This window comes from Cynocephalus volans, chromosome 12 (assembly GCF_027409185.1).
Source record: "Cynocephalus volans isolate mCynVol1 chromosome 12, mCynVol1.pri, whole genome shotgun sequence".
In the NCBI taxonomy this organism is placed as follows: domain Eukaryota; kingdom Metazoa; phylum Chordata; class Mammalia; order Dermoptera; family Cynocephalidae; genus Cynocephalus; species Cynocephalus volans.
The window spans coordinates 66261424-66279979 of NC_084471.1; the positions used below are offsets into that span (position 1 = coordinate 66261424).

The following is an 18556-nucleotide window of genomic DNA, read 5'->3' on the forward strand; positions in this document are numbered from 1 at the left end:
ACAAACGGGCTTGGGGGACTTCTCCCGAGTGACTCACCTCCCCCACCCCACCCCCAACCCCCATCAATAGCCGAGCCCTGTCCCTGCCCAGTAGATTTGAGAAAGTGTTTCCCTTTTATAAAATCCTTAATCCTATCCCGGCACCCAGAGACAACGTCAGGGGACAGAGGAAGGCAATTCTCCCTGAGGTTGGGGGAGGAGGGGGGCATTCTCGGCCTGGAATTCTTCTAAGGGAGGAGGTGTTGGTTTGATGGCCTGGGGTCCCTAACGGCCGCCCTGAGGGCGGGGTGGAGAAGGCTTCTGCTGATAACTGCATCTCCCCTCTCCGTCCCCATAAAGATCTTGAAAGGATCCCATTTCCTGCTCTTGTAACTATTTCTAAAGAAATTGAAATCTTATTCGGTTGTGCTAGCGGTAGAGTAGCGGTGGAGGAGCAATTGAGAATCCGCTCAAATTTTCCATGAAAAAATGGAAGGCGGAATAGGGGAAAGAGAAGGGAGGCTGGACCTAAAGGGCGAGACCCCCAAGGCGGGCGGAGTGCACCGCGCAGGGAACCCACCCAGCCGGCCACGAAGCCCGCGTCCCCAACCCGCGCCCTATCGTCCGCCTTCCGAGCCCGGGGTCGTGACCTAGCTGAAGGTGACACCGCGCCCAGATGAGACGCAGCGTGGACCCCGGAGGAGGAGCCGGGCCGTCGCCGGCCTCTCGAACCCCGCCTTTGCCCCGGCCGGCCCCATTCCTGGATATCCCGAGCGCTCTTCTTCCCCGCTAGAGGAAGACAGTCGCATCTGTCCCGGTCTCTCGCGCCGGCCTCCCGGGAAGCCAGAGGCTGGGAGCGGGAACCTAGGATTTGGCTCTTTGGCCGTGCCTTCTACGCACTCAGTTTCAGGGTTTCTCTTCTCAGAAATTCAAATATATTTTCTTCTCCCAATCTTTGATGCTGGGAAAAGAGGGAGTAAAAAAGGAAGAGTGAGTAGAGGTGACTTTTGGCTTGACTTACCCCAGCAGGCTGGCAGAGCAGACCCTAGAGGACTCTACGTATTAGGGAATCTGGTAATTGTGGATAGGAACTGGAAATTTAAAATAGTCCCTTCGACTTATTAGGCTCTGCAACCCTATTCACTCTCAAACATACTTTGAGACCTCCCTACCTATCTCTGTCTTCCCTTCCTCCTGGTTTAACCGCTAAGCCTGGCAGGAATGGGAACTGTAAGATGGGGCTGCAGAGGCCTTTATCCCTACTGGCATGGATGTGGGTTCGGCTGGGTTGGCCATGTGTTGAAAGGTGCTACAGAGCTGACACCAGAGAGAAGGAAAATCTGTCAGGAGTGGAAGGAGAACCAGGTCTGAGAAGGAGCTCCTGGCCCTGGAGGGCAGATGGGCAAACCTTGGCATTGGCTTTAGTCTCTCTCTGCTCCCCAAGTCCAAAAGCGATCCGAGCTCCTTGAGATGCACAGGTTTTAAGTTGTCTGAGGGGATTCCTTCAAACAGTGCACCCCACCATTTTTAATTCTCAAGAGGCTAAAACTCATATAGCCGGAGCAGCACACACTGCAGGAGAAAAATTAAAATGGGGCTAGTGATGCACGGTGTGTGGAAAAAGCAAGCTGAGAGGGCTCTAGTCAGTTCTATCAGAAAGACTGGTCAGAGGCAAAGCCTTCTGTTCCCCCACCAAATCTCCCAAATGTTTATTTTGGGCCCCTGCCCATCCAGATAAATCAAGCTAACAGATTAGGAAGTTCATAAAATTGTATTCTTAGGTAATGACATCCAGAGAGGTAATAAATATTCCCTCTGCTCTGGTGGCCGCTGGAGTTCTGGGATCCTCCATCTCTTTTTCCAAGTCTGGGAGGGGTCTCTTGGAAGGGGACCATTTTTTTTTTTTTTTTAAAGATGACCGGTAAGGGGATCTTAACCCTTGACTTGGTGTTGTCAGCACCATGCTCAGCCAGTGAGCGAACCGGCCATCCCTATATGGGATCCGAACCCGGGGCCTTGGTGTTATCAGCACCGCACTCTCCCGAGTGAGCTACGGGCCGGCCCATGAAGGGGACCATTTTAATTAGAATTAGCTCTCCAAAGGTGGGATGGCAGATAGAAGCTGCGGAAAACCCAGCAAAGTGGCTTTGTGAGTGCAATACCATGTTTGCCCAGGACCGGCCAAAAAGCAGAGAAAAAAAAAGGTGGAATTGCCCCAGTACACTGCTCCTCCCCTCATAGCACCCTTATCTCAAGGGCCCCTTTCCTAGTCAGTCTTCCCTCATTCCAGAAAAGCAGAGAAACCATGCCTAGAAGAGGGCACTCCCGCCCCAAGCTCCTGAAAATTCCTTGTTTTACCTTCCCTACCACTCCCCCAAACACACACACAGCCCCATAACAATAGGAATATGTCTCTGGATTTCAGTCTGCCAAATCCATGCAGGAAGAAAGCTAACGCACAGATTGCAGAGAAAACTTTGTGGAAAACTTCATACAAACAGCAGCAAGAGGCCTGCAGAGAAACAAAGTGCTTCAGTCTTTTTTCCCTTCACTTTCTCGGGCGCTCTCTCTCTCCTTTTGGAGCCAAGTTTCTTCACTCTCCGGCTACATGGACTCCGAATAGAAACTCCCTTTTCCCCAAGCAGAACCCTTCCTGTCACAATTCTACTTCCCACCTTCCCTCCCCAAGACCTGGAGTTGAGACAAAAACTGAGTGGTGAACAGGGATAGAGTTTAAACTTTCATGCTCCCCACCCCCAGAGCAGATCAAGTACTAACTACTTACATGTCAAAGGGATTTCTGGCCTGTGGGAATCTCCTGGTGCTTGGAGAGAAGGACCTTGGAAGGCTGGTGTCGCCTGTTTCACCCCATCTTCTTTTTACTTAGCCATTGAAGAGAGAGATACAATGCGCCAGCAGGCATTCATGCGCCTTGCCTCTCCCATTACTCTGGGCAAGAAATCCCCAGTCTTGCAAAAGCAGTGGCATCCTATCTAGAGACCAGGGGCTGAGCAATGGCTGGCTTGGGAGGGTCGGAGATGGGGGTGGGGAAGAGGTCAGAGGCGCTGCCGAATATAAAGGCAATGGGAGAGAAAATGCTGTGTCCTCCCCGTGAACCTGGGTTGTGTCCTCCCCCCAGCCTTTCCCCACTGCTCAACCCAACTTCAATAAAAGCCCAGCCTCGGCTTCCCAGCAAAGTGGAGCAGCATCAGGCGGGAAGAGCAGTGGGGACCAAGACTGCTGAAGCTTGGGGCCCCAGCCCAGTTGGCCTCCCACACCGCCCCCCTGCTCCTGCCCGGGTAGCCTGATTCCATTCTGGGTGGTCAGGTCCAAGGCAAAGGAGAGGTTTGGGGAAAGGGGAGAAAATGGAGGCCACTGTAGGGAAGGCCAGAGGGAAAATCTTCAAAAACTCAAATGTAAGGAATTTTAGTTTTATTTTTTGAGAACTATGGATTTCTTGTGCTTCCCCTTATCACACCAAGTCGTACAGAAAGAGACACACAGAAAATGACTATGTGTGTGTGAGGAGAAGAAGGAAAAACAGAAGCCCATAAAAAAGAGGAAAGAAAATAAAGGTCCCAACACTTGTATATTCCTTTTCCTGTGCTAAAGGGTGTCCCTTCAGCAAGTTCAGGAAGAAACTCATGAAAGAAAATGTAGTGGTTTTACCCCTCCTTCCTCTCATTTGTTCCACTTTCAGGATGAGAGGGGAATAAATTCCCCCAAAGCTAAATGAGCAAACTTAGGAAAAAACTATGGATCTTAATTTATCCCTTCCCTGATTCTTTATAGGCTTGAAAAGACACCCTGGCCCACACCTCAGACCTTCCTTCCCTTTTCCCAAGCAGAGATATACCCACCTTTTCCTGCCCCAAAGGCAACTGCCTCAAGATAATAGGGGCTACAGTCAGATTTGGCCCCTAATTCACATGATTACATAAAATAACTCCAGATCATCATTGGCCCTGCTTCCTCACACTGTAGGCAGCATGTTTTGTTGTCTCCAGGGTACAATTGAGGGAAGAGAAAGTAGACCTAAAGGACTAAGCGATTCCCCCAACACGCAGATAGGTGCACACACATACACGCATTCTCTCTCTCTCTCTCAGTACCAGCCAGCAAGTGCTTCAAGAGGAAATAAATCCATAGTACACCAAACAAATTTTTACAACTTGGTCCCACTGTTTCCTTTCACTATAAAATTTGGGGATAGAGAAAATGAGTATCCCTGGCTCCTCTACCCACCCAGGTATCTTCCCATCTTTCATCCACTGCTGAATGCTCTCTGTCCTGAAGTTTGGGTAAGTTGCCTGAGAACTTCACCAACTGCCCTCCTCCACCTTCTCCCAACAAACAAGCAAAAAATTGAGCAGGCCTGGCTTAGGGCCTGGTTTTCAGGCCCAGAAATATTTGGGAAACTTTGGCTTGAATTAATTAGTCAGGGAATCCAGCCTAGTTTTTTGTTCTTTTTCTTAGCCCCAAGGAAACACATTTATTTATTTATTTTTACAGCCAGAGAGCCTTGTTCAGGTTATCCCCAAGCCCTGCCAGGACCTGGGAGGTTGTAGGAAGACAGGGTGGACCTTGTCTCTCTCTCAGTCTCTTCTCAACACCTGGTAGGTCCATGATAAAAGTTAAGGGAAAACGTAAAAGTCTTTCATTATCTCCAGGCATCCCGCCTTTGAGGCCTATACATGCAAGGGGCCTCCCAGGCCTCTGGCCTCCACTTCGCCCTTTTCCCAAGTCTAAACAAACAGGGAAGCCATCCTGACAGGTCACTTTGCTGCTTCAGAATCATAAACTCAAAACCTTTCTTCTTTTAAGGAGAAAGCAAATGTTGAGAGGACATTTTGTTTAATTCCTCATCCCAAAAGAGCCCTGAAAGATGAAAACTCTTCTACTTCCTGCTCCCTAAACTTGCCTTCTTGTCTACAAATTAGGCAAGACTGCTCAGCAGACAGAAGGGAGGAGAGAGAAATAGACAAAAAGAAGTGACTATACCTAACTACAGAAAAGTGAGACCCCCCTCCCCCTCAGCTCCACTGTAAGTACCCCCAGGGGAATCAGTCTCTGTAGATTCCAAGGGAAGAGGACAGGAGAAATCAGCCATAATCTTCCACATCCCCTCTTCTGAAGATCCCTTACCACAACCCCCTCGCTAGTTCTTCTAAGGACATTGGAAAAGTGGAGTTGAGAGTTAAGATTTGTGTGTTTGCTTAGAGTATACTTAGGCAACTATAGAGAAGGTGGGATGTTACTACGTCAGAAAGAGGAGGGGGATAAAAAGAAACCATCAGACATTGACGTAAAACTAATTCACATCCACTGGTTTATTATTGATCATCAGGCATTTCACATCGACACTAAAATTCTTTATTGCAAGTTTTACAATAATCAAGTAAATTCTGTCCAAAACACAATAACCACAATGAGGGTCAGGAGAGATTCTACCTATAGACTGCCTCTCTGAACTGAAAGTTCATTTTGATTTTCTTTTGGATCCTCAAACTGAACAGCTCTGAGAGGCTCTCCAGATGCATTTAGCTTTGTCTGCTGTCTTCCCCCCTCTCCCCCCACCCAATAATACAAAAGAACTTCATAGCTTTGTTCTCCTTAAAATGACTTCCCCCTCACTAACCTCCCCTGGTGCATTTTCAATGCAAAAGGCCTAAGGAAAGAAGGGGGAAGGAGGAGGAGAAGGAGGAGAATTGGCTTAAAAATCTCTTTCCTTTTTTCTTTTCCTCATTTCCCCTGAAATTCACCCAAACCACACCATCGCATCTTGCAATATATAATTTTTTCAGCTTTTTTTTTTCTTAAAAAATAAATACCCCCCAAATGGCCTTTAAAAAAACCCCAGCAGGTATCATGCTAAGACAACATCACATGCTTAAAAGGGTTCTTAACAGTGGAAGGGAGAGAAGGGCAGGGGGCTTGTTTGTTTATCTGTTGTGTCTGTTTAGAATTGACAAGGGACAAGATGGGAGGAAGAGAGAAAAGAACCAAAATATATATATATATATATATATTAAATTCTATAAATAAGAGTCAATTTGTGGGGGGGCTGGGGGCATGGGGGGGCAGGGGTGTGAGTTATGTTTTATAACCTGGTAATGTCCTCTGCCCGTTGCTGCTCCGGCGGCGTGGTGCTCTGGGAGTGGTCTTCAGAAGTACCAGGGGTGGCTGCCGACAGGGTGCTGGGCGCAGCGCCGGCCGGGGGCGCTGACCTGACTTTGGTGTTGGGGAGTCGGTGGTCCTTCTTCCATTTCATGCGACGGTTTTGGAACCAGATTTTGATCTGCCTCTCAGAGAGGCACAGCGAGTGGGCGATCTCGATCCTTCTCCTTCGGGTCAGGTAGCGGTTGTAATGAAACTCTTTCTCTAATTCCAGGACTTGCTGCCGGGTGTAGGCTGTCCTCGAGCGCTTGGGCTCCCCTCCGTTATAATTGGGGTTCACTGGGGGGTGGGGGAGGGGAAAAGCAAATAGCGGGGTTCAGAGGCAGCAGGCTCCCAGCCCCCCACCCTCACCCCTTCCTCAGCTCTGAGGAACAGGAGGAGGAGGGAGTGGTGGAAATAAAGTCATCAAGTCAAATAGGTTATAAAGAAGTTGAAGGAAGCTGGAGACTTTGTAGTGTAATAAGAGGGGAATCCTCATTGTAACGACACTGAATTATTTATGCGCCCTTAGAAAGCGAGCATAGTTTTCACACATACATAACAGATCGTAGCACATGGCTCGGACTGCCCAGAGTAGCTAAGCCATAAAATTTATGGGGGATGTAATTACCCATTCTTGCTCGTAAATCCAGTTCAATTGTGCTAACCCAGAGTCGCTCCTGGAGAGAGAGGAGGAAGGAGAGAAAGGCGGACGGGGGCCGGAGGGGGCCAGGGAGGGTGGGGAGCGCTAGGGAAGAGAGGAGGGAGGGGTGAGCAAAAAGCAAAGTTGCCTACCCGTGCTAACGTGAATTTTTTTCATCCATGGGTAGACTATGGGTTGCTTGCTGGCGGCGCTGGAGGGATGGTCGGGGGCTGGCTGGCTGCAGGCTGGCGGGGCTGGGGACGGGGAGGCGGAGGCGCCTGAGAGAGGCGCCGGCTCGCAGAGCGGCTGTGATTTCTCTGGGTGGTGGTGGCCCGCCTGGGCCGGCCCGTGGCCTCGCGAATTGCCCGGCCCCTGGAGACTGGTGCAGCTATACTGGCGCTCAGGGTAGCTAGGGCGCGGAGGCGGTGGTGGGTACAGCTCCTGGTGGTGATGCTGGAATCCCGATTCCCTGGTCCGGCCGTAATATTCCGGACTGTGTTCAGGGATGTAGCTATTTTGCGAATATTCTTCGCATGGAGGAAATTTCGGATCGATGTAGTTAGAGTCCATCAAATACGAGCTCATGATCATTAATTTCTGGAGTGGAAAATAATTTTTCTCGCTTTGTCGTTTTTCTGCTCCATAAAGCCCTCCTACTAGCTAGCGACCCTGTAAAGTTACTTTCACCATGTGACTCCGCCGGCCAATCACACGGAGCAACCCAGTCCCCGGATAAGGAACCGAATCGCTTTATTCAAAATGTATCCAATTTTTTTGTGTGTGTGGTGGTGGTGGTGCTGGGTAGGGGGGTGATGCGGGGTTAGCTGGCAGGGGCTGGGGTGCCCCCAGTGCACATCCTTCCAGACTGACAACCCTCCCCTGCAAAAGGAGATAGAAGCTCCCAGCTCCCCTCCAAAGCCTGGGCACTGGGGGGCTGTCGAGAGGATGTGATTCAGCCTCCGCCCAGTGTCTCCCCTGGGGCCTCTAGTGGGCCCCGTGGGCCTCGGCTCTTGAGCTTTTCCAGAGGTCTCCATTCGTGGCGATTGTATCTCAGTTTGTGTAGGTCATCGGGCAGCGCCCCTCTTTAGCAGGAAGAGGATGTTGAATGAGGACTGGAGTGGAGGTTGGATGAGGAGGGGCCCAGGCTGAGCCAAGGAGGCTGGAGAGCCCAGGGTGCCCCCCATCCAAGGATACCAGAGTCCAGCCCCTCTCCCCCATACACACTCACCCAACCCTCTGGCCATGGGGCCGGCGAGGCAGGGTCCCAGCTGGACCAGGCAGGTAGAGGCAGCGGGATGCAAATGATCCTGACGTCATTTCTGGAGGTCTGGGGGTTGAGCCCCCGCTGAAGAGAGACAGGAAGTGGTTGGCAAAAGCAGACTTCAGAAGCCTTGCCCTCCCCTACTGCCCATTGACTCTCCCTGCCCCAGACCCAGAGTTTCCACTCTCCATTCTGCCTGGCCTACTGTTTTCTGACAACTACCTCCAAGCCTGGCTCCTAAAGAGCTGGGGCAAGGAGGAGAGCTTTCTGCCAAGAGTCAGTGCCCTGTGATGGTGCCCGGCCAAGGCCTGAGATTCTTTCTCCATCCCCACAGAGGGCAGACCTAGCTAAGAGGGAGGCCTGTGTGGGTACAGCTTGCTTGCTTCCTGCCAGGGACTGTATCCATGTAATATGTGTGTTTACATGTAAACATGTATTCCCAAGGGCCAGCTCCAGGCTGCATTCCAAAAACAGAGAGGTAAACCCACCAAGCTGGGGAGGCAGGGTAGGCCTTAGGGGGGTCTTAAACCCTTTTTCACCCCCTTTCCTCTCTGCCACCCATCCACAGGAATACCTTGATTTTGAGGGGGGGGGTGTCAGGGCCATAGAAGAGGGGACAAGGAAGGATTATTTTCCCAACCTCCCCATCAGCAAGGGGTGGCCATGTCGTGCCACCAATTCCAATTAACTGATCGTCCATAACTCAGAGTTGGGGGGGTAGCAGTGGGGAGAGCCCTGGGAGGGAGTCAGGTCCCCTTGTTGTACTTGATAACAATTATAGTTTAAAATCATAGCTTGCCGGGGCTCGGCTATATTTTACTTGATAACAATAAAAGTGACACATAAAGTTAACTGTTTATGTTTTATTTATTAGACTAAATCTGCCAGCGGTGGTAGGAGCGCTTGCCTCGTCGCTACAGCTTTTATAGGGCTGTAAAACGTCATAAATCAGTCTCGCGGAATCGCCCGCACTCTTTGTGTCGGCGGCGGCGCAGGGCTGGCGGCTGCTGGCTGCCTGCTCCCTCCTTTCCACGAAAAGTAGTAATGTGATTTTTTTCCCTCTGATTTTATTATTATGATCGCCGCTGTGATTAGTCAATCTACCTTTAATTCGCCTCCCTGCGCAGCCTCCTCCCAGCCCAGCCTGGTTGACACTTGAATAAGTACCTTTTAAAACGGCATAACAACTATTTGAGGGTTTAATTAGAACATCTGCAATTAAGGGAATGAGGAGGGGAAAGGCAAAAAAATAAAATTAATAATAATAATAATAATAATAATAATAATAATAATAATAACAACAAAAGCCCTGTGAGAGGGTGACTGAAGGCGGGAGACTCCCTGCCCTTCTCTCACCACCTTTGGGATATGGGAGAGGATCCCCACCTCTAAATTAGGGCTCACCCTGGGGGCTGGAACGAAGGGAAGCTGGGTCACAGGCTGTACCCAAAGGAGCCGTTCCCTGCCGGGGCGCCTCGCTGCTTTCCCGCTCCCACTGCTTAGGCCCCCACCCCCACCCAGGCTCACAGGGCCAGTGCTTATCTCCGCAGGAGCTGGTGCTTGGGGGTCCCTGGATACCTCCTCCCCAAGAGGACAGTGCCTCACCTTCACTGTCACCGAGGGCGGGTGAGGAAACAGGAATTCCCTAGAGATCGGCCATCTCTTATGATAGATTCCCAAATTTCCAAAGTTGATCGAAAACCCTTGCCCGCTCCTGTCCAAGAACCTCTGCCCGCAAGGCTGGCTGGTCTGGTTTGGTTTGGAAGAGGAACTTGAGACCGTGAGTGAGGGGGAGGCTGCTGTTTGGTTGGTAGTGGTTTGGAGTTGTGTGAGGGTTTTCTTTTCTGTAATTCTTGGTGGTGGGGGCGGGTTAATTATAAGTTGCTGGAAGGGCAAAGGGGAACCAGTGCTGGATCCTGAACTACATAAGGCTGAACTGTAGCCCCAGACGGCCCCACGGGGAGGTCCAAAGCTCCAGAGAGCTCTGGTAGGGTGGGAGTTGATGAAGGGGGAGAAAGCCTTCCAGCCTCACCCTCAATCTCCCTCCTAGGCCTGCACCTGGATGCGGCTGCCCCATCCCTTCCAGCTGGAAATATTCTCTTCCCCACCTGAAAAGGTGAGCTGTTGGCCTGGCTCCCTTCCTCCCAGCCTTCACACCCACCTTCTGCCCTCTCTGCCCCCACCTCAACCCTCTTTTCTTCAACTTTCATCCTCCTTCCCAAGACGTTGTACAAGACTTTGTACACCCCTATCCCCCAGGTTTCTGGGTTCCTTCAGGTGGGTCAAGGAGACCCACTTCATGCCAGTGTGAATGAGTAGACACAGAGTGTTCAGATACTTCCGACTGAATATCAAGTGTCTTTGGTTATTACAGTTAACAAATATATATGCATACATACTATTAATATTCATTAATATATTAAATGCCTCCTTATGCAGCCATAAATACGTGGAGTTCTCATGCCAGGTTTGCACAGCTAATTCAACATACACACCCAGAAAGTGAAATCTAGGAGATTCCCCCAAATGTGCCCACACTCAACTACATCATTTACAAAAGAACAACAAAAACAACAACTAAAAATCTCTCTTTGGGCTCCTATAGCTTAGTAGCAAGAAAGTCACCTATCATATGGATAAAATACTTCACTACATATATATATATATATATATATATATATATATATATATATATATATATATATATATATATATACACATACACACACAAACATTTTCACCTGGATATTATTATAAGCACAGAAGTAAAAACCTTCTGAAGGGCTTCTGCATTTAGCTATGGCTTAATTGGGATGGGGAGGGGATGCTGAAGCCGATCTCGCCTGTGATGAATCCTTGTATCTGGTCCTGTCTTCTTTTGTGCATCACCCTCCTGCCTCCCGCCTTGCCAGCCCAAGCACCTCCACCTCGCTCTGCCCAATTTTATTTTTTATTTTTTTCTGACCACCTTTTGCCAGCATCCAAATGCTCTTGGCACACCACCCCCCACTCCATCTCCTTTTAAAATCTCGATCTGGTTTCTCTTTCGGAAACATGTTTCAGTACAAAGCGCTTCCCTTCTGACACCGCTGAAGAAAAATATGTGTCCATTGTGTGTGAGGCCTTATTGTGCCCGGATTACCATACTGACCGTTGGATAACCCATATTCCTCCCCTCCCTAGTAACAAGCTGCCGGCTGAGAGACCTCAGCAGCTTCACAGATTCTGTACTGCATTAAAATCTCACCTCTCACACTCCCTGGGTTTTCCGAGGGAGAAAAATAAATGGGAGAACCAATTCAGGATCTGAAGGGCAAAGGGAAGGAAAACGAGGGTCATTCCTTTCCCCACTCTTTGAAGTGCAGAGGTTTTTGTGTGTGTGTATGTGGGGGATTTGTTTTGTGTTTTGTTGTTATTTTAGGGATTAAAAATTGCAATGTATCTTTCTTTTTCCTCAAATAAATTGACTTTTAGATGGTATGCAATCAGGCAATTCATTTTGTTTTGTTTTGTTTTGTTTCTTCCTCTAGGCAACTCAAAAACCCCAAACTAAAGCTAGACTCATCTCATTTTTTTCTTTTGTGTGCATATGTGTCTGTGTGCATATATGTGTGTTTTTGTCCCTTTCTAATGCCAGCAGGCAGGGCTAATGTATGCAAAAGAATATGCAAATGTTTAATTGATTTTTTCTTAAATCTCTTGTCAGTAAAAGTAATGAGTTGGTCTAAAATGATTTTAATAACCCGGACGTGTCACCAGAAAATGCTCAACCTTTTTTTTTTTCCCTCCTGGAATCGCTTATAGTCTCCAAAAAAAAAAAAAAAAAAGCAATCATAGAATGTTAATTTGCCCCCCTTTTAAATATTAAAGATGAATTTCTCTTGTTTGTTCAGAAATCATAGGCAAGGTCCTCTCATGGATTTCCCCCGCCTTGCCTTGCCTTCCTTGGAATTCAATTTTCCTCAAATCTCGTTTAAAGTGGCTTTTTAAAAAGTGGCCGCATTTTAATATTGGTTAGACAGAGTGACCTGCATTTCACCTCGGGTGTTTGACTTGTTCCAATAGGTCACTGCCATTGGGTTATTGATGGGGAAACTCCATTGAAATTTGTCTCTTCGCAAATGGCCTTTAGATCTTCCAGCGAGTTCAATAACTAGTTATAATGTGGAAGGGGAAAAATGAAGGCCCTGGGCTAACGAATTTGATGTTTCATTTTTATGCTGGAGAAATTGTTAGTTAGAGGTTGGGTTCCCCACCCCCTTCTTGCTTATCCCAGCCTCACTGACCCCCGCTCCTATCCACGGCTGCTGGATTATATCCCCTTTAAAACTTGGGTTAGGGTGTCCCTTTCTCCCTTCGATACAAACTTTAATTCTTCTTATTATGAATATTGTTGGTAAAAATTCCGGACGTTGTGGATTCAGGAGGCTTACTCTGCTGGAGCTTTGTAACCTGAACTTTCTTGTTGGGGGGGGGGACTTTTTGAAGAAGCCTAAATATGGCTTGAAAAGACCCAGAAAATAGGCTGGCCTTAGGTTAGTTTATGGAGGGCTCCCTGGCCTGGTGCTCCCAGAATTAAGGAAACGGTAGGAAGCTGGACACCCTTTAGGGGATGCTGAGGGCATCTCAAGGTGCTCTAATCTGTTCTTGGCCTCTAAGCTGCCAGAGAACTGTGGGATCAGGCACCTAGGACCAAGGAAGGCAGATGCTGGGAAAGGCTAAGGAAAGAGAGAGAATTCCATGGAGCAGGCAAGAGAATCCTTGGTCCCTTCCAGGGTCAGAGTCAGAATTCATGGGGACCTGGTCAGGTAACCGCTTGCAGAACAAACTTTGCTCGTTTACAAGAAGGGTGCTCCGGTAAAGGCCAATGCCCAAAGTCGGTGCATTTTAGTAAACTGAAGAGAGCAAAGGAAAATGATGGGGGGGGTGATAGAGATTTTACAAGGTTCCCCTTTTTCTGGAGTTCTCAAGGAGTGTGAGAGGAGAGGGCAGAGGAAGGAAGGGTAGGTCTTCATTTTATTATCTCAAACCACAGCCAAGTTGGGGAGTCCTTGACTACTCCAGGAAAGCCTCTGTGAAAAAGGACTTTGTAAAGCACCGTCTCCTCGGGCTGACCCAGCCAAACCAGATCATTACCATTATTAACCTCAATAATAACAAGAACATCTTTACCTCACAAAACAGAGCTCCCTGTGTGCCTGATTATGGCTTCTTCCAGGAATTCGTCCTTTTCTTTCCCTGCCCAAAGGGGTCCAGTTTGTTCAGCCCCAAGGACCCCTTTAATAAGCTCACCACTAGCACCCCCCTACCAAGCTTTGGCGCATAGACAGGAGTCATTCCAAAGGCATGCCTTGAATCCTGGTTTGGGAGAATCAAGGCGGAGGGAAATAGGTAAGTGCCTGAAACTGGGGTGCCACCTCCCTCCATCCCCTCAAACCCAGAGGCAGCATCTTGATGCCACCTAGGTTCTCAAACAAACTTGCCTCAGCAAATCCGTGGCACCACTGGGATCTGGGGAGCAGCCTTCAACTGCAACTGCACGACTCAGCCCCATAAAAATGGGGAAGCCGGAGAAGGGGCCATCAGCGACTTCAGGATGCGGCCTGGGAGAGGGCGCACAGTCTGCCCTTCCCAGCCAAGCGGGAATCAATAGCGATCTGGTAAAACTTCCCGCAGCCCCTGCGAGCGCTCGGGTCTGGGCGGGCGAGCCACATCGCCGAGCCGCTCGCCGCCTCCGCCAGCATCTAGCCACCTCTCTGAACCCGGGACCCCCAGCCCCGGGCCTCCCCCCTTTCTGTTTTAATTACGTGATTGATTTTCGCTTTGGCTGGCTCGGGACGCTTCTGCCTCCGACTGTTTAAACCTTTCGGCTGCCTTTTTGTGTTTCCGAGTCCTCCTGATGGGCTGTAATTTAGAGACTGCCCCTCCGGCGGCCGGCGAGGATCCCGGGGCCTTGGTCCGGTCCCGGGCTGCTGCCTCGCCCTACACTGCAAGGAAATGGTCCTCCCACGGTATTCGGCGCGGCCAGGGCTGCAGCCGCCCCACGACACGGGACTGAGGTCCTGCCCATTCCCCTTTTTGAATTATTTTGTGCTCCATTATTCTTGGGTTATCACTTCCTGCCTGGCCTCGGAGCTGGGCTGTCCGCGTTTTCGTGTTTTTCTCTTCACCCGAATGAGGTGTGTGTTGAGAAGGTCTGGCTTGAGACTGGAGGAAGCACGACGCCCGGCTCCAGGCTCGCGGGGAGCTCCAGCCCCTTCCCCCAAACACCGGGGCCCCGCGCCGGTGGGCGAGAAGCTCCCGGAGAAGCAAAGCCTCAGCCACAACTTTACGCTACTAATCCCGAGTGGGACCGCAGGGCCGGCGATCCTGGCCGCGGTCCCCAAGCTGGGGAGGAGGTGGGATCTGATTTTCGCTCCACATCCCCAGACAGGCCCCTTCACCCTGGAAGCCCCAGCGGGCACCCGGCCGCAGCCTCCGGGTGGCGGCGGGCACCTACCCAGGAACACACTGTTCAGCCCCCTCCACCCGAGGGATTGAAGGTGAGGTGAAGGAAGGGAAAGAGGGGATAATTCTAATTTATGTAAAGAATGGATTTAGAGTGGGAGAGGAAGGGGAAGGCAAGAAATAAAGAAAAGGAGCCCCTGCTCCCGCCGTGGCTGAGCGCTCTCCCTTCCTCTCATCTGGAAGGAGAAACTCTTTCCTCTCCAAACCGCTGGTTTTCCGCTTAATCTCTCATTTGTTTACAACTAATAAACACTTCTCTGTTTATTCTCCCATGTCCCGTTCATTCTTTGATCCCCTCTAACCAGGCAGTAATGTGTTACTATTAGCAGTATTTTATGACTATATATATCTTTCCTCAGAGAGAGGAGGGGGTGGAATGTCTTTGTCACTGGAGAAGAAGTTCAGCAAAACTTGAGTTGTCACAACCGTCTCCTTGTCCCCCGACTTACAGCACCCCAATTCCTGTACACCCCCTTCCCCCACAGTAATGTTGCAGGGTAAATAAGAGTCGGCCTGCCTGGCTATTAGGATTCTGGAGACGTTGGCATCTGTAGCAATCATTAGTCAAAGCCGCAGAAGCCAAAGGAGCCGAGGAGTTGGACAGAAAAAATCTTGGAAATGATATACAGGAGCCGCCGAGGCATCAATCCCGGCCGATAAGAGCCGGGCTGCTGGAAGCACGGCGGCCGGCTTAATTGGGCCCTAGGCACCAAGAACAGCCGGGAAGGGGCACCTATGGGTTGTGCAGTGACCCTGGCATTCTTTGGGCACTGTACAAAAATAGTTGGGGACTTGAACATTCTTTTCTTCAAATTTCAAAGACCCAGTTGGAAATGGGGGTTCAGAGGAGAAGACCTATATGCCTCTGTCAGCCTCTCACCCTGGGATCCAAGAGGAACTGGGCTGGAGGACTGGGTCTTCCCTTTCTTCTTTCCTCCTCCTCTTTACTGGCTGCCATGGGACGTACTGCAGGTTGGGGAGCCTGGGCTGGAACTTCAGGTCACAGAGACAGCCTGGAGAAAGGCTGTGATCCCTCATGTGAGTTTTCAGGGGACAGATAACTTAGTTGGACTACACTTGGACATAGCTTTGGAGATAGCAACAGAATCACTTGCTTTAATAAGTAAAATATCCAAAAGGTATTTCTTTCCCACCCCCACTCACCCGATACCTTTATAGATCACAGAGTCAGAGATAGAGAGATGCAGTAAGTCCTTCTAGGGGGAGATCTATGTTCCACGCAAAGATATATGCCTTATGGAACCATCTCTAAACGTACATTCAAATATTTGCTGGAAAACTGCAGAGTCTATAAAGATCTCCAAATATGTAGCTTCAAATATGTAGCTATTTTATGGGTTAGGACCATTGAATAAATCTAGATAAAATTTTCAAAATACAGATCGAACAACACATGCATAGTTCTTTCCAACAGAGAAAAAAAATTCATTTAGATGTTTAGAGAGAGCTGTACCAATATATCTCAGCATATACATCCAACCACTATAGAAAAATTGGTAATGTGGTACACAGAAATTCTCGTCAGAGGCTGTTATGTTCACTATGGATCTATGAACCTAAAGATCTGTAAATCTGCATTTAAAGTGGAGCAGAGAAGGGTGTAAAACATACATCCTGATATAGATATAGAAAGATCTATAAATACATTTTCACATGTACAACTATTGGAATGCTCAGCTCTCCATAAAGAGTATTTGCATGGAGTTTCAAAAATGGGGTGGATTCTCTAGTGCTTGAGGGTTTGGGGTTTCCCAGCCCAGACTTCTCTTGGAAATGAACAAGGGCAAACTACAGCTTTTGCAAGTACTAAGAGGGCCCAGGAACTCATATAAACTATGGTGTCATTTCCAGCATATATGGGCATTTGACTGGCAAGTGATATAAGCCGTGATGCCAGGACTGAACATGTCCTGACCTGATGTAGCCCAGACTCAGAGTGAGGTAGAGAGCTCTTCACTTTTCCTTCAGCTCCCTAGCCCCAGACTCAGGGGAGGGACTCCTGGGGGTTGGGGTGTTTTTAGGAGGGGAAGGCTCATTATCATTACAAAATGGAGCTATTTAGATAAAATATGATTTTGTTTACAGACAGTTTGCTAGAGAGAGATGAGAGAAGACTGTGGGCTTTCACATACTCCTGTATTTATCTTAATTACATAAAACCAGTCACAGACTGCAGAGGGTTTCCTCCATTCATATGGTATGAGATGGGTCTCCATGTGCTTTACTCCCATCTCCTCTCTTTTGTGGCTTCCCTGACTCTCTCTCTCTTACACGCCTGAAGTCCCACCTTGTCAAGAAGGGGGTTGAGGCTTGGGAAAGGGGTCACAGGGAGACAGTAGCCCCAGAAGAGAGGAGAGCCCCTAGGAGTGATGGTATTTACCACCAGGCTCAGAGGCTGTTTGTTTTCTAGGTTAGTCCTCTGTGATTGAGGAGTTGGGGGACCAGGGTCTGTGTGGGCAAAAGGAAATGAAAGGTTGCACAATTTTTTAATTTGGAACTTTGAAATGAAAAAAAAATCACCAACTAGATCCTTTTCTATTTGGAAGCAAAGAATTTTGGGGATTCTGGATGTCTTTTCTAGGTTAGTTCCTCTGTGATTGAGGAGTTGGGGGACCAGGGTCTGTGTGGGCAAAAGGAAATGAAAGGTTGCACAATTTTTTAATTTGGAACTTTGAAATGAAAAAAAAAAATCACCAACTAGCTCCTTTTCTATTTGGAAGCAAAGAATTTTGGGGATTCTGGATGTCTTTTATTTTTTTCCATTAGTTTACTGAGGAAGAGAGGCAAGGAGGGGCCTCCAGTGGGCTTGGGGAAGTGCAATCCAATCTAGCTGGCCAGTTTAGGGGGAGAGTGATTTACAAAGCAAAACCTTAGATGCTACTTCCTGAGAAATCACCAGATCAAAACAGTCTCCTCAAGGCATTTATGACCCTGTCTGTACTCCCAACAGGAAAAGCACCCTCAATAAAAACTCAGCCTACACCTCCATCCTCCACCCAGGGGAGGGGGAGAGACACAATCCAAAATGAGAGACCTGACCCTTAGTCCCCTCATTCACACATAGAGTTTTCCAGCCAGAAAGATGACTTTTTAAAGAATGTACTTGGCAAAATTTTTCTCCAATGTCTGAGCGAAGAAGCAGCCCTGGGGGTTTGGAGTTTGAGCCTGGAACAGCCGGAAAAGGGATATGATTAGGTCGGGTTCTGGTCTCCTAGTCCCCTCATGGCCCTGCAACCCCTCACAATCCAGACTGGGCTAACAGGACACCATAGGCTCCCAAGACCCCAGCCACCATCACCAATGGGGGCTGCTGCAGGACTTGGGTTTTCCAAGGAGGCAGAAGGAAGGAAACTCAACAGTTGCCCAGGGCTTGTGGGATGGGGGTGGAGTGAGGAGGAAAAATGGTTTCCAAGCTGGGCTGATGGGAAGCATGGAGTGGGAGGAAAGGAGGGGAAAGTTGGTTCCATGCTGGTTTGCTATGTCCAGCCTAGGCTTCTGACCTCTACCATACCACCTTGTGCACATACATATACTTCTGTATGCTCAGGTGTTCTGGTGTTTAGGGCCTGGGACTGGGAGAACTAAGGATCTTTAGAGGGCAGAACCCAGCCTGCTCTACCTCTCTGGGACCTGCGGTGCAGTATGGAAGTATCCGAGGTAACTGAGCCCACGTGTTCCACCCAGCCCATATGGGGCTACAGATCATGGTAGAACTTTCTCTGTACATGTGTGCAGGTATAGAGAAAAGGTACTGGATAACCTTCCAGCTTCCCTAAGTCCCACATCTCACACACACACACACACACACACACACACACACACACACACACACACACACACACACACACACACAATGCTTCCTCCTGGGTATCTCTGTTTCCCTTTTGCCCCCCAGTGAGCCTGGGAATGTGAGATGGAGGTGAATCCCAGGGTTCTGTAGGGCTCAAGGACAAAGAGATCTCTATCTTCCCTGTTCCTCAGCCCAGACC

The 18556-nt window shown here is 49.1% G+C and overlaps 1 protein-coding gene across 2 annotated transcripts in view; it reads right to left on the reverse strand.

The window, feature by feature from the left end:
* Window positions 1-5613: 5613 nt before the first annotated feature.
* The window catches only part of HOXC4 (homeobox C4), a 38170-nt gene continuing 25227 nt past the window's right edge, over window positions 5614-18556 (reverse strand). The window contains exons 2-4 of one of the 2 annotated variants that reach the window (XM_063074642.1): window positions 8007-8123; window positions 6931-7375; window positions 5614-6435 (exon numbers count right to left, since the gene is read on the reverse strand). In XM_063074642.1, coding sequence (XP_062930712.1) covers window positions 6080-6435; window positions 6931-7369 — 795 coding nt within the window. In that variant the 5' untranslated portion in view covers window positions 7370-7375; window positions 8007-8123 and the 3' untranslated portion in view covers window positions 5614-6079. Of the gene's footprint in view, window positions 6436-6930; window positions 7936-8006; window positions 8124-18556 lie in introns of those variants that run through there. The other variant, XM_063074643.1, reaches the window with a different exon arrangement.